The sequence below is a fragment of the Amphibalanus amphitrite genome, unplaced genomic scaffold, assembly GCF_019059575.1.
Source record: "Amphibalanus amphitrite isolate SeventyFive unplaced genomic scaffold, NRLGWU_Aamphi_draft 000309F_arrow, whole genome shotgun sequence".
Lineage (NCBI taxonomy): Eukaryota > Metazoa > Arthropoda > Thecostraca > Balanomorpha > Balanidae > Amphibalanus > Amphibalanus amphitrite.
In genome coordinates, this window is record NW_024881804.1 from 120,513 (window position 1) to 135,818 (window position 15,306).

Consider the following 15,306-nt stretch of genomic DNA (forward strand, 5'->3'; position numbering starts at 1 on the left):
TGACACCCACCCTAATGCAGGGAGCAACATCAAATCACATGTTTGAACGTTTGAAACCACGAAAAGCTTGCAAACGCGCGGCTAATGCGAGCCGACATGCGCCGAACCGCGATTTCGGCCAAACATGGTCTCGGAAAAGAGGTCACAGGTCAAAGGTCATTGGGGTCAGGGTCATGGAATTTTCAGGGTAGGTGTAAAATTGATCAATGCGAAGGTACTAAAAGTTTCGTTGCGATCCGCCGCTTTTTACGCGAGTTATTCGCGAAAAACCTTAGGGGGGGGGGGGTTGCATTCTCTGCCGGCGAGGGTTAACCCGCGCATGGCTGGGGTAGTGGGGTATTTTCCATAACGCGAGTGACTGAGGGGGGGCTCTCCAGAGCCCCCCTTCTATCTCCGAAACTACTTGGCCGATCGTCAAAATTCAAACGGCTTCTGATAGCCCTGGAAAAACTGATGAGCAAAACCTATTTTCATTGACCTCGAGGTCACCGATGACGTCACAGGTCAGGTCAAGTAAAAATTATCGGCATTTTTGCTTGTTTACAATTTAGGCTCTGGCCGCCGACTGACAAGTCCCATCAGGGTCATGTTTGGTTTACGCACTCCTTGATATGTGCCTACCCTGAGGGTACCGAACTTTTAATTTGAATTTTTCAGGTCAAGCCCAGGTCATCCTAGGTCACGAAATTGTATATCATGTATCGGTCACGTGACGCATGTTTTATGGTCCATTTTACACGTAGATTTCGCAAACTATGTCGTCTGTGTCATTTGAGGTCATTTTCAGCTGAATTTACCGGAGGTCAGGTCAAGTTCAAGTCAGAAAAGGTCAAATTGTAAAAATCAAATGTTTCAACAAAAAGGTGCCTATCAGATGCAGTTTGAGCTCAGGAACACCGCGATGGTACAATTCATTTTGCTGTACAATGTAAAAAAACGTACTAAAAATGGTTTTGAAAAATTAAATAATTATAAAATTTTGACAATTGCGGCTGCATTGCCGATCAGCAGATATTGCATATAAATTCTTTGCTTGGACTTTCCAACTCTGACTGGTCTCATCGCTGATGACATTTTAACCCACGAGCCGCTGGGGGGCATAAAGTTGCCCCCCCTTAACCCTATTAGTGGCAGGCTCCTGGCTACCCCTATTAGTGGCAGGGGGGGCTGTTTACGACCCCCCCTTGATATCTCGAGATCTAACGGGCCGATTTTCAAAATTCAAACGGCATTCGATTTCGCTCAACGTGATCTACATTTCTATAAAATAAAAATTAAAAAATGTCAATTGGGGGGGTAGAGGGGGGTAAAAACGGGCAAATTGCAGATACATTTTAGACTGTTTATCACGGCCAGGTTTCTGAACCAATCTTAACGCAACTTTTGCCGATCGATAGAGAATGAACCAGGAATTCACATGGATCCTAAAAATATGCATTTTCAAAAATCATAGGCGGATACAGATCATTGAGATTTGGGGTACACAAAAAGTATAGTAAATAAGGTTTTTGTTGGTACTGTTTCTAAAAAGGGTGGTAATGGTCTTGTTATGTTACAATTTTCTTATGAGAGAGCGACTACAATTGTATTGGTCATGCATAGGCGGTGTCAGGGCACCTATGTTGGGAGGTAAAGCATAACCCCCCTTTTTGGACGCCTGGATCCGCCTATTATAGCAAAAACGTGTCAAAAGAGGATGCACAATAACTGTATATGTTATCACATGATGCCTTTCATTCACTGTTCGTAAAACTGGTGCAGCATCGTGATCTTCGCCCAAATGACTCGCTTCACGAATAGGACCCCCCAATTCCCAGTGCTCTGGAGCCGCCCCTGGTAAAGTTATGAACTTGAAATTTTCAGGGAATGTGCCCAATTTAGTTTTAGGAAAAGTCAGAAAGTTTCAGCATCGTAGCTTCAGCGGTTTCGGAGATATTCCCGAAAAACCTGAGGGGTGGATGAAAACAACCCCCCCTGCCACTAATAGGGTTAACGTTTTGTAAAATATCTCCGAAACCTGATGAGCTACGAACGTGAAACTTGGCATAGCTTCAAATGAATACCTAGGCAATGTTTGAGGAAAGTTTGGTGGTTGAAGCACCTAAGATGACGTCACAGTGACGTCATAAAGTTTTGTCGTTTTCCGATATGGACCGTTTCTGATGACGCTGAGCATATAACTCAACTGTAAATGAACTAGACAGCACCTGCTGTCATCTTAAAACATCTAACTACACTTCCATCTAGTTTCTGACCAATAATCGACCCTTTATATTCGGTCCCAAATATCTGATGTATGAGATAATAATAAGAATATGAGAGACGTAAAGAATATGAGAGACGCAAATCTATAATTTCACTTATGACGTCACTGTGACGTCATTTTAAATGGGATCGACACTAAATTTCGACACAACCTCGGCTAGGTATTCAGGAAGATGTGTGCAAAGTTTCGCTTCTCTATCTCTTCGCGTTGCGACGATATCGTCGCAGAAGTAAAGGGGGGCAACTATATGCCCCCCCCCCCCCCAGCGGCCGGTGGGTGGCGCGGAGGCCCAGCAGCCGCCGGGTTAATGTTTCGCGTCACGTGCGAATTTTACAGTCTGTGCTGCGCGCGCAATATTCTCGGCCCTCGTCAACCTCCGGTCTAGCAGCATGGTTTACGCATTTTTGGAGGCTCGGTTGTAAATTAACCTTCGCCCCAGTGGGGGGGGGGGGGCATATGTTACCAACCTGTCGCGTTTTTTGCGTATAAATAACAAACCGCTGCGCATAGCTTTTTGTACATCAATTTTGGACAATGTGTGAAATTTTTGACCCCAGGTCATGTCAGGTCAGGTCACCAGGTCAAGTTAACTGACCAGGCCTAAAAAGAAGTTTGCAATCATGTCCAGCCTGCAGTGTTTGTCAGAAAGGTTTTAAACTTGGTGGATTGCATGATGTTATGGAAGCCTACAATTTGTATATCTCGGATTTTTTATATCCGTTACCTAAGGTCAGGTCAGTGGCGTGACCTTACCATTATAAGTCAATGGAGAAAAATGAAAATGCCTCTAGATCCGTGTGTACGCATAGGAACAGTCCAAATATTTCAGAATCACAATGAATTGGACCACCCGTGATGACCAAGGTGTCCTTTTTGCTGATAGCCTCTACAAAGGTCATCCGAGGTGTCACCGCAACGGTGGAGAATTGATAACACTACATATTGGAAATTGGCGTGGATATATATTGCGGTACAACGTTGGTAGTCAGTGTAGACGAAGTATCGCTCAAACGCCTTCAACTTGACATGTAGGTTTCTGAGAAACAAAGAAAATCCTAATTAACCCTCGCATGTGTGCGGCGTTTGCCAGCTTCTAATGTGTAGGGGGGGGGGGGTCGGTTGGACCCCCCCTTGCCGTTTGGCCCCTGATCGAGCTAGAGCTTCGCGGAAAAAAACGAGCGTGTTGCCCGTGACGAGAGGAAGCCGATGATACCCAATTTTAAGGTCCTAGGTCATTGGTTGACCTTCCAGGTCAGGTCAATGACCCAAAGTCGGGAAAATCGGGACCTGTTAGAAAGTCGTAAAGTGTGGCTGCTAAGGGGTTTTTCGGGGTGCTGATCACGAATATCGTGTTAGTTTTGATCACAGATGATGTCTTGAAGCATTTAGACCAGGTCGGGTCAGGTCAGGTCAGGTCAACCAGTAGGTGTCGTGACGGGTATTCGTAGTACGTGTCAACCGCCTCTGACAGCTTCGTAACATGTTACGAAGTCACCAAAACTACTTCGTAAATGTTCAAATGGTTGCTAAATTCGAATTCAGCTCCAAAAACTAGCCTAGAAACATGTAAAACTCGAAAAAGTGACCCGAGGTCACCCGAGGTCACCAAAGGTCAATGACCTGACCTGACCTTCAGGTGACCTTGACACACACGGGAGTAACATCAAATCACATGTTTGAACGTTTGAAACCACGAAAAGCTTGCAAACACGCGGCTAGTGCGAGCCGACATACGCGAAATCGCGATTCCGGCCAAACATGGTCTCGGAAAAGAGGTCACAGGTCAAAGGTCATTTGGGTCAGGGTCATGAAATTTTCAGGGTAGGTGTAGAATTGATCAATGCGAGGGTACTGAAAATTTCGTCGCGATCGGCCGCTTTTTACGCGAGTTATTCGCGAAAAACCATGGGGGGGGTCCATCCGACCCCCCCCCTACACATGCGAGGGTTAAATAACGCCAATCACATCAATAGGGCAAGAAAACTCAAATTCACACGACTCATAGCATTTTAACAACTCAAACTTCTTACCAACGTAAGCCCGACCGTCACAGAAAAGGCTCAGACAAAGACCATGCCGGTATTTTTCCAACCACACCCTTCTGCCTTCGAACGATCAGCTGGTTGCATGAAAATCCAGCTGATAGCATGACACTTTCAGTTTCGGTCTCAGTCGTCGGCGCCACCAGACAGAGCACCCACGCCATCTAGCGACATACGGCGGCACTCTCCCGCAGTCGGACTCGGGTTGGTACGCAGGTGGCGCCACACGAGCAACGTGCCACCGAGAATATCCGCTTCGCTCGTCACATACTCCACCCCCCAAACGCCGATGACACTGAGACGAGCCCCACGGACTATTCTAGCACTGTCATCACATATGCGTCCGAAATACCCCTGTCAGCGCTGGGTAGTGCAGCCTTGCCAGCTATGTTAACGCGCACGGGCACCGCTGTTTCGCACTGAGCACAATTCGACCACGCTGACAGCCGATAGCAGGAACTGAGGCCAGCTAGTCCCATCCGGCACTAGCTCATACCGGACGACCCTGAGCTCCGTCCCAGAGCATAGCTCCACAGTCTGTTCCACCGGACGGTGTCGCCCGCCCCGACCGCGCGCGCCGCCCGCTCCAACTACGCTGTCCAACTGGCCACCGCTCTGCGCCAGCGAGTCGGGAGTTCATCCAGCCCCAGTGCGGCAGTCCGGAGACGAGCGTCATGCGACGCGCGACCGTCCTCACGCGCTCCACCTAGCAACGCGACAGCCACGCCGCCGCTGCCCCGCCGGCGGCGCCGGAGCGCCACGGTCCGCCCGAATCCAAGTAGCAGCCGCTGCAGTCGGAGCTCCACGGTCCGCCGGAGGACACCAGTCAGTCACCACCAACGAAGCCGCCGAACATCTTCGTCGACCCCCGCCAGATCCGGTAGTGTAGCCGCAGCCCGTCGCCGGTCAATAGGAACGGTCCACGACTCTGTAAGGAACACAGGATCCTAAATAGGACAGATCTAAGGAAGCGGATGCAGTACATAATCACTAGCGCAGGATAGTCAATGACACAGGACATTCAAAGACACAGGATAAAGCCAATGACACTGCACACATTACCCCGCCCTCGACTCGTCTGCTTGCATCAGACACAGCTCTCCAAGAAGCAGATCCTGTTGGAGGGTCGTAGGTAGATTCTTCCCGTGGCAGTGCGAACTTTCACTGCTCGAATGGTTCCGTCTGCACCCGGCATAACTTCTGTCACTCTTGCTAGCGGCCAGTAGCCGCGCGGAGAGTTTTGCTCCACCATCAATACCACGTCTCCAACTTTCAAATCACGTGTCTTCTGCATCCACTTCTTTCGTTCGATGAGAAGAGGCAGGTATTCTTTGCGCCACCGCTGCCACAGCTGGTTAGACAGAGCTTGAGACTGTCGCCATTTTCCGCGTCCACACGTGTCGCTGTCTGAAAACTTTCCAGGCGGCAGGGCAGCTTGAGGATAGCCCAAAATGAAATGGTTCGGGGTTAGTGGTTCAGCATCGTCGATAGCAGAGCTAACGTACGTCAGGGGCCGACTGTTCAATAGAAAATCGACTTCAAGTAGGACGGTGTGCAGTACATCCTCGGCCACGCACTGATTCCCTAGCACCACGCGCAGCGACCGTTTAACGGAAGCTACCAAGCGCTCCCACACACCGCCCATGTGGCTGGCCGTGGGTGGGTTGAAGCGCCACTCAATGCGCCTCTGAGTCAGCTCATCCACGATCTGTGACTGATTCCAATGTTCCAGACAAGCTTCCAGCTCTTTCTCGCCAGCGACCAGGTTCGTCCCGTTATCAGACAGGATCAGTCTTGGTCGTCCTCGGCGGGCGATGAATCTTCTGAGCGCCATCAGAAAGCCATCTGTGTCCAGTGACGCAGCGAGTTCTAGGTGTAGCGCTCTGGTCGCAAGACAAGTGACAAGAAGCACGTATCGCTTCTCGCTTTTCCGGAACTTCTTGACCGTCAGTGGTCCCAAATAGTCGATACCGACGCAAGCGAATGGTCTGGAAGTATCGAACCTGCTTTCGGGAAGATCCGCCATGATCGGAGCTCTAGGTTGAGCTCTCCTGTTTCTGCAGAAGGCACAGCGGTAGATGTTCTTCCTCACCGCCGATCTCGCTTTGGCAATCCAGTAGCTGAGACGTATCTCACTGAGAGTCTGCTCTATTCCTGAATGTAGGACACGTCGGTGGGCATCAGAGATGATCAAGCGTATGATATCATTCTCACCGACTAGGATGGGATGTCGGGACGACTCAGGAAGAGGCGCATGGAGAAGGCGTCCTCTGGCACGCATCAGTCCCCGCTTATCGACGAACGGAGACAGGTGTTGTAGGGAGCTGCCGGCAGGCAGACGGCCTCCGCTGACGATCAGCTTCTTCTCCTCGTTGTACACAACGTCTTGAGACTCCTTCAAGATGAACTCTTCTGCAGCTTCGATCTCGGGAGCAGTGAGAGGACCTCCCGCTCGCTGACCGCTGTCCTTCCGGCCCCTCGCATTCCTGCTGAAGCGGATGATCCAAGCGACCACACGCTTATACTTTGACCAGGATGAGAAGCGGGAAGGGTCTAGAAGGTGTTGTTCGGCGATACTGGCTGTAAAGACCGCCTTCTGTGTCGCTTTGACTTCTGGTCCGCTTGCCTCTAGTGTTGACTTCACTTCTTCAGCTGGCCATTCCACCTGATCTCGCGTCAGGAACGCTGGTCCTTTCCACCACAGGTCACATTTCTCGAGCTCTGGTCCTGACGCGCCGCGTGAGCACACGTCCGCTGGGTTCAGGTCGCTGGGAACGTGGTGCCACTGACCTATCTCGGAAGACTCCTGTATCTCCGAGATCCTGTTGGAGACAAAGGTGTGAAAACGCCTACTTTCATTTTGCAGAAAACTCAGCACCACAGTGCTGTCAGTCCATAGAAAGGTCTCTTCGAGATGACAGGACAGCTCCCTCTTTACAAAGTTCGCCAGTCTCACTCCAAGTACGGCTGCTTGCAGTTCCAGCCTGACTATCGTCAACTGCTTCAGAGGAGCAAGCCGGGTCCGCGACATCACAAACGCTGTGAAGTGCTCACCTCTCGTGCAAGACATCCTGAGGTATGCTACCGCGCCAAAGGCCAGCTCGGACGCGTCGCAGAAGATATGTAGTTCTCGATGCATGACTTCCGTGTCCTGCGGAATCTCGACTTTGTAGCACCGGGGAATCTCGATGTCTCCCAGGAGAGGCATTTCCTGGAGCCAGCCTTGCCAGGCTGTGAGCATGTCTCCACTCAGTTGCTGGTCCCATTCGTGCTTCCGCATCCAGAGCTGCTGAACGAGCACCTTCGCCTTCAAGACAAAGGGAGAAACCACCCATGTCCGTCACAATGTTCCTAACCATCTGTGAAAAAATTGGAGTGGGCCATTCATAACTTTCGCGGCAAACGCCGTTTTCATACATCAACATCACGCAACCGCGCGTGACCTTGAAAGACAGAGTCAAGACATGCTTGCTTGTGTACACTTTCTGAAATGAATGATTGCTGATTAGTGATATCCCAAACTCTGCGAGAATGGAAATGCATAGTCATCGTAGTCAAGCATTTACGTTCCATTGTAAAAGTGTCTCAGGCAAACGGTATTTTGCGGTGAATTTTGAGCCGTGTGGAAATGCATCATGAAATAAATTCAACGAAAACATTATCACGCAACGATATCTTCACGTCTTTTGATCTTCACTATACGAAAGAACATACATTTTTGAGTATGTATGGGGAATTTCTAGTTAATCCGATAATAAATATGGCAGTTAGAGTCCTGCTAAGAGTAACATGTCGCCGGCTGAGGCGGGATCGGCCGACGCGGGAAACGCAGCAGTGACAATTTTGTGTTTACATGTTCATATTTCAATTGTTTACCAACCTATTTTCAGAATTCTTTCACCATAAGATTGCCTGTACACTTCTTAGTCTTCTCACAAAATTTGACGCGAATCGAACGTAATCAGCGGTAAGGAGCGCGATGTAAAGACGGAACCGTTCCGTCCCGTCCCGGCACAGTCTACAATTCAGGCGACGCGTAGCGGTCGGCGCCGGCTGCCGAGTCGCCGCGTCGCCGCGGCCACAGGATGTTCACTTTACACCGAGCTATTACTAGAACAGTTGTGAATCGATTTTCTTATTGCTTGCACGATGAGATGTGCAATTCAATTCTGGACAGGTAGCCATAAGTAATTTCGCATCAATATTATGAGATATTGGCGAAAAACAGGAGGGGTAGGGCGAAATTCACTCTTCCCCCTCCACTGCGCGTGCTAACATACGTTTGCATATGTGCCATTTTCTTCACAACTTATCAATGGCCCACTCTAATTTTTTCACAGGTTGTTAAGAATATGGTAGGCAATAAAATATATGAAAATGAGCCAAATCGAAGGTGGCGTGTTTTTTGCTATTTCAATTTTTGTGCTTAACCTTCGCCCTGGTGGGGGGGGGCCATTTTGGCCCCCCCCTGTGGTTTTTCAGCGATAACTCAGAAACCACTTGAGTTAGCGCCCTGAAACTTTGTATAGCTGTTTATTCAACATTTTTACATCATGTCCTTTTTTGGGGGGTTCGGGTCAGGTCAGGTCAGGTCACAAGGTCACCAAAACTGACACCACCTCTAAAAAAGTTCAAAGCTCTCTCAAAGGCACAGCTTTTATCCGATCGATGTAAAATTTACAGTACTTGAAGATGTCACCCAGCTCTACAAAATGGCTATCTCGGATTTTTTATAAATGTGACCTAAGGTCAGGTCAGGTCATCGCTGCTCCCCATTATAAGTCAATGGGAGAATCGAAAAGTAGTTGTTTTTCAGCTAAATCGGGCGTGATTGTTCCTATATTTCGTTATTGAAGTGTCTTGGGTCAGCAAATCACAGCCCATGTGAAACCATTTGCTTGTGACCTCGCTGAGGTCACGCTAGGTCATCTCCCTGGTCACCAGAGGTCACCAGCGGTTTTTCTGCACTTACTTGTTATTGAATAGAGATAGAGACTCCGTTCGACGTTTATCGTGTTTGTCTCGTCAATGCGGATCGAATGATATGCAGCATGACCTATTTCGGTAAGGTCATGACCTTGACCTGAGGTCAAATTTTCAAAATGACCTTTCGAGGTCAAACTATATATCATTCGACGCGTCTCGACGAGCCAAGCACGATGGTGCATGAATCGTTTCTCTATTTTCTCGTGAATGCATGCTATAGTTAAAAACATTTTCAACGAAATTTGCCAAGTTGACCTTGCATGACCTCTGTAGGCCAAACCGTTGAGCTGAGGTCAAATCTGACGAACCTTGGCGAAAGAGCTTGAAAAGAGCTATCGATTGCTTTTTTCCGCGGCTCTCTAGCTCTTCTAGTTTCCGAGCTACAGCGGAATATGTCCGGCAACACCGAAAACACTGAAATTTGACCTATGATGACCTCTAGCGACCTCAATATTGACCTTAGCGAAAAAATGACCGAAATACTTTCGAACGTACTTGTTATGGGCTTTCGTTTGCTTTTTTCCGCGTCTTCCTAGCCCTCTTCGTTTTCGAGTTAGACGGGGGGGGGGGGTCATTTTGGCCCCCCCCCACCAGGGCGAAGGTGGCTCAGACCCACACCAGGGCGCGGGTTAAGAACAGAGTTAAGCACATTTCAAGGTCATATATTTAAGTCGATGCAATTCTAAACAAATGCTTAAGAAATTACCTAAACAGTAAGGTTTATTTCATTCAAATCAAACAAGTACAACCAAAGTTATGGTCGTTCAAAAATATAAAGATGCAACATTTTGTAAAAATTTGAAGCCCTATATTTAGAAGACCTGTGGTCAGAATGTGCAAAAAAACATCAATGTAATGTCCGGGGCGACACAGGAACTCGCTCACAAATTTATAATGAAATCGCTGATGGTAAGGTGCAAAACAGCCGATTTTTGTTCGATTTGACGTGGAATGCCCCGGCTGTCAACGGAGCAGACGCGGACGGCCGGGTTTCTGGTCCGTCCCAAAATGACCATCTGCCATCTGCACATAATATGGTCGATGACTGCGAAATTGTAACAAATCAACGCTTTCCAGGAATCAAAACAGATTGACATTTTATGTCTGACTAACACACTGCTGACGGAAATCATACAAAAGGACTTTCTAGTTTCTAGCCCGCGCCGGGCCAGCCCGGTGCTCGGCGCCAACCGAGCCGGGCCGGGAGGGGGGGGAAGGTAGGCCGTCTGAGCACCCCTCGTCTAAACTCGGCTCCTGGGCCACGATAGGTACGACGTGGGCGAGGGGGCGGTCGAATGGATCCCCTCGGTTTTTCGCAAATAATTGGGGTAAACAGTGGCCGATTGCGACGAAACTGTCAGTGCCCTCAGGTTAATCAATTCTACATCTACTCCTAAGATTTCATTATCCTGACCCAAACGACCTTTGACCTGTGATCTATTTATCTAGACCATGTTTGGCCGGCATTGCGATTCGGCGTATGTCGGCTCACATTAGCCGCGTGCTTGCAGTCCTTTCGTGGTTTCAACTTTCACGCGTACAAACATGTGATATGATGCTGGTCCCATGCATTATGGTGGGTATCAGCTGTCAAGGTGACCCAGAGGTCAGGTCAGGTCATTGACTTTTGATGACCTCGTTCCACTTTTCGCAAGTTTTACTTGTTTCTAATCTAGTTTTTGGTGCTAATTTCGAATTTAGCAACCATTTGAACATTTACGAGTTAGTTTTGGTGCCTTCGTAACATGTTACGCAGCTGTCAGAGGCCGTTGGCACCTACTGCGAATACCTGGCAGGACCGCTATTGGTTGATCTGACCTGACCTGACCTGGCCTAAGTGGATGAAAACATCATTGATTATCAAAACTAACAGGATATTCGTGATCAGCAACCCTAAAAAAGTAATATTCTCACTCAACGACGCTTTAACACTTAACAGGTCCCGACTTTACCGTCGTTTGGGTCATTGTTCTGACCCGGAATGTCAACCAATGACCTTGGACCTTAAAAATTAGGTATCATCGGCTTCCTCTTGTCACGGGCAACACGTTCGTTTATACCGCAAAGCTCTAGCTCGATCAGGGGCCAAACGGCAAGGCGGGATCCAACGGGCCCCCCCCCCCTACCTTCGCTGCTGCAGCAAGACACCAACACCGGCGAGGGTTGAGTGGCATTCGAAAGAACGTCAAAAAGCAAGACGAAACATTTCGGTCATCTATAGGTCAGGTCAAAGGTCCGGTCACCAGAGGCCATCAAAGGTAAAATGTTACCTACTTCAACATTCTTCGAAAATCCGGTGCATACCTAACTTGGGAACCAGTAGAGCTACAGCGCTGCGAGAAATCGCATTCGATAACCCTTTTAACGTTCGATCCGTAATGTGTCCTCATTGTTGACCCCACGTCAAGGTTTAGTCTCTAGAGGGCAAAAAGTAAAGAAGCCGTTTTTACGAACTGTTTTGCTTCAATAGCTTCAATAACACAAAGGCCCAGGTAGCCACCTGGTAACAACAGGAGCGTCGTGGGTAGCCACCCGCCCACTTTTATGACCTTTGACTGTTCAATGCCTTTCGTGACATGAAATTACCCCAGGGAAATAAGAACGGGTCACGTGTGCCATTTTGCAATTCAAGGTGTTATGTTTGCTTGTAATTTGGTGTTTGGAGTATTTAGAGTGACGCTCATTTCAAAGCGAAACTGTCAAAGCGATTTGCGACTCGGTGTAGCTATTGCAGCATCGAAACTTTTTATGAGATGAGGTCACTTGACGTTGCCTGTTGACCTGGCATTGTCAACAGGCAAAGTCAAGTGACCTCATCTCATAAAAAGTGTGCCAAAATTTGAGATATTTCCAAAAAACGTAAGAGGGTGCTCAAACAGGGTGCCCCCCCCCCCACCCCACCCCGTAGCAGGGCGCGAGTTGATAGGTAATGCCCTTTTTATTGCACTTTTGCCTATAGGTATGTTATAGGTATTCTGTGAAAGTCTGTGGATAAATCCGTTTAAAATCATCCCGTTTTACTTCTGTGTCACTTTTTTAGCCGTGGATGCTATCATCAGGGTGGAGCCAAACACTATCATCCTTCCGGCCGGAGTCGGCCTCATCGAGCTGACGGAGCTGCGGAGCTCACGGGAGACTGTAAAACGCCTGTCAGTCTCCGCCGCCGACCTCCCGCGACTGAGGGGGCAGCTGCCGGAGGGCCTCAAGCGCCTCAATATCAGAGGTGAGATACCACGGATCATGCATGTAATGCCGGTATGATGGACAATGCATATGGATATACAAATGGACAGGGAGACGGCAAATGGACGAACCGATCAAATTCAGCCAACATCTTACAGCCTTGTTTGTGTTATATGGTATTGTTAGAGTGATGCAATGCATGCATTTGCATATAGTGTGAGCATCAAGTGCATGCATGAAATATTATTGTAGCAATTATTGTAATTTGAAATGGTTAGATTGCAACCACTGCGAACCATATAGTTATGTAGTTTACCAACCTGATCCGTTACTATACCTTGACTGGCTGCCTAGTGCCTAAGCCAATGTGCCTTGCAAACATCGTATACTTATGTTGCCCACATTTGAATATTTACGTATGTATGCTGTTGGTAAAAATATCGTTGTGCAGCCGCTCGGCTGTGTCAGTGCTGGCTGTGTCAGTGTCTGACACTCTGGTGTCAGTGGTGCAGCGGGGAGCTGGCCGCAGCTCTGTCCGACTGCAGTCAGCTGACACAGCTCTGTCCGACAGGGCCGGAGGTGACGGAGCCGAGGTGGCCGAGAGAGTCCCGTAGGGATTGTCTGTCAGTGTCGCTCCAGGGGGTGGCTGCCGACACCATCAGTCACCTGGCTGACCTGGGACGGACGGTCACAGTACTGGAGATATACGGTGAGCAGCGGCAGCACGGACAGGCCGCTGATATACGGGCTCAGCGAATGGCGGACACCGAGTAACGGTGTGCCGTTGTCGGACCTTATGGAGACAGGTGTGATACATAGCCAATGTGCTTTGCGAAATAATGAAGCCAATTGAGCTTCAAAATGGAGGACTGTTCACTCAGTGACATATTCGTTCAGAGTTAGTTGATCATACTCATAACAATTGTGTTGCACTGTTCAATGAAGTTCAATGCATTTTCTTAACACTATTAGTGGCAGGCTCCTGGCTACCCCTATTAGTGGCAGGGGGCTGTTTATGACCCCCTTGATATCTCGAGATCTAACGGGCCGATTTTCAAAATTCAAACGGCATTCGATTTCGCTCAACGTGATCTACATTTCTAAAAAATAAAAATTAAAAAATGTCAATAGGGGGGTAGAGGGGGGTAAAAACGGGCAAATTGCAGATACATTTTAGACTGTTTATCACGGCCAGGTTTCTGAACCAATCTTAACGCAACTTTTGCCGATCGATAGAGAATGAACCAGGAATTCACATGGATCCTAAAAATATGCATTTTCAAAAATCATAGGCGGATACAGATCATTGAGATTGGGGGTACACAAAAAGTATAGTAAATAAGGTTTTTGTTGGTACTGTTTCTAAAAAGGGTGGCAATGGTCTTGTTATGTTACAATTTTCTTATGAGAGAACGACTACAATTGTATTGGTCATGCATAGGCGGTGTCAGGGCACCTATGTTGGGAGGTAAAACATAACCCCCCTTTTTGGGCGCCTGGATCCGCCTATTATAGCAAAAACGTGTCAAAAGAGGATGCACAATAACTTTGCATATGTTATCACATGATACCTTTCATTCACTGTTCGTAAAACTGGTGCATACAGTTATAATACATCAGCATCGTGATCTTCGCCCAAATGACTCGCTTCACGAATAGGACCCCCCAATTCCCAGTGCTCTGGAGCCGCCCCTGGTTAAGTTATGAACTTGAATTTTTTAGGGAATGTGCCCAATTTAGTTATAGGAAAAGTCAGAAAATTTCAGCATCGTAGCTTCAGCGGTTTTGGAGATATTCCCGAAAAACCTGAGGGGTGGATGAAAACAACCCCCCCCCCCCCCTCCTGCCACTAATAGGGTTAACTACTTGCATATATCATATAATAGCACTGTTATACCATTGTCTACTGTGTCCATAAAACCATGTGAATTATTAGGTGTTTTTTCGTTTTGTCATATATTGACATGTATTACAGCTAACTGATCGTGTCTGTATGTGCGTCTGTGTGTTTTCCAGATTGTACTGATCTTACGGCCGGCAGCCTGGAGCCCCTCACCAGGTGCCGTGGGCTGCGATGCCTATCAGTCACCGCCACCGACCTCCCGCTACTGAGGGGGCAGCTGCCAGAGGACCTCTGGTACCTCAATGTCAGAGGTGATATACCGCAGATCACACATGTAATGCCGGTATATGCAAATGGTCAGCGAAGACGGCAAATGGACGAACCAATCAGCCTCAACTAGCAAGTTTCGTCGTTAATCGTGTATATTACTCGTATTGTGGTGAGAGGGGGAAGGGGTTCAATGCATACCCTTCGATAGTGTTAATGCTTGTGGCATATGCGTGGAATATTAGTGTTACGTCACGGGGTGATTTTAAGTTGAGGACTGAGGTACTAGCGATAGTTGCATTGTCACAAGCAACAAATTTCCAAACAAACGTATTGAGCATTAATCGTCGACTGGCACTGACTGATAGCTCGCTGACGACGAGTCTGAGCAGACTGACGGGACTGACTGGCCGCGGCCCTGGCGCGGCGGTTATACAGAGTATAGGTGGCGACACGATCGAAGGCGGCCAGCTCGGGAATGCATGCATTGTTACAATTAGTGAGCAGTTGTTCCAATGAGGAATGATTATAGAAATAGTGCAACCAAAAACAGTAGTATAAGTAGTTTCATAGACTACTGTATTATGCATATACTTATCGCATATACATACCTATTATGTTCATATTCACATTCTACATATGACTGCTGGTGCCAATTGCTGTGCGGCCGCTCGGCTGTGTTAGTGCTGGCTGTGTCAGTGTCTGACACTCTGGAGTCT

At 48.1% G+C, this 15,306-nt stretch overlaps 1 protein-coding gene across 1 annotated transcript in view; it reads left to right on the forward strand.

The window, feature by feature from the left end:
• The window catches only part of LOC122388119, an 89,024-nt gene extending 74,061 nt beyond the window's left edge, over positions 1-14,963 (forward strand). The window contains exons 2-5 of the mRNA XM_043378918.1: positions 12,335-12,517; positions 13,049-13,186; positions 14,494-14,631; positions 14,956-14,963. Coding sequence (XP_043234853.1) covers positions 12,335-12,517; positions 13,049-13,186; positions 14,494-14,631; positions 14,956-14,963 — 467 coding nt within the window. The remainder of the gene's footprint in view (positions 1-12,334; positions 12,518-13,048; positions 13,187-14,493; positions 14,632-14,955) is intronic.
• The last annotated feature ends 343 nt before the right edge of the window (positions 14,964-15,306 follow it).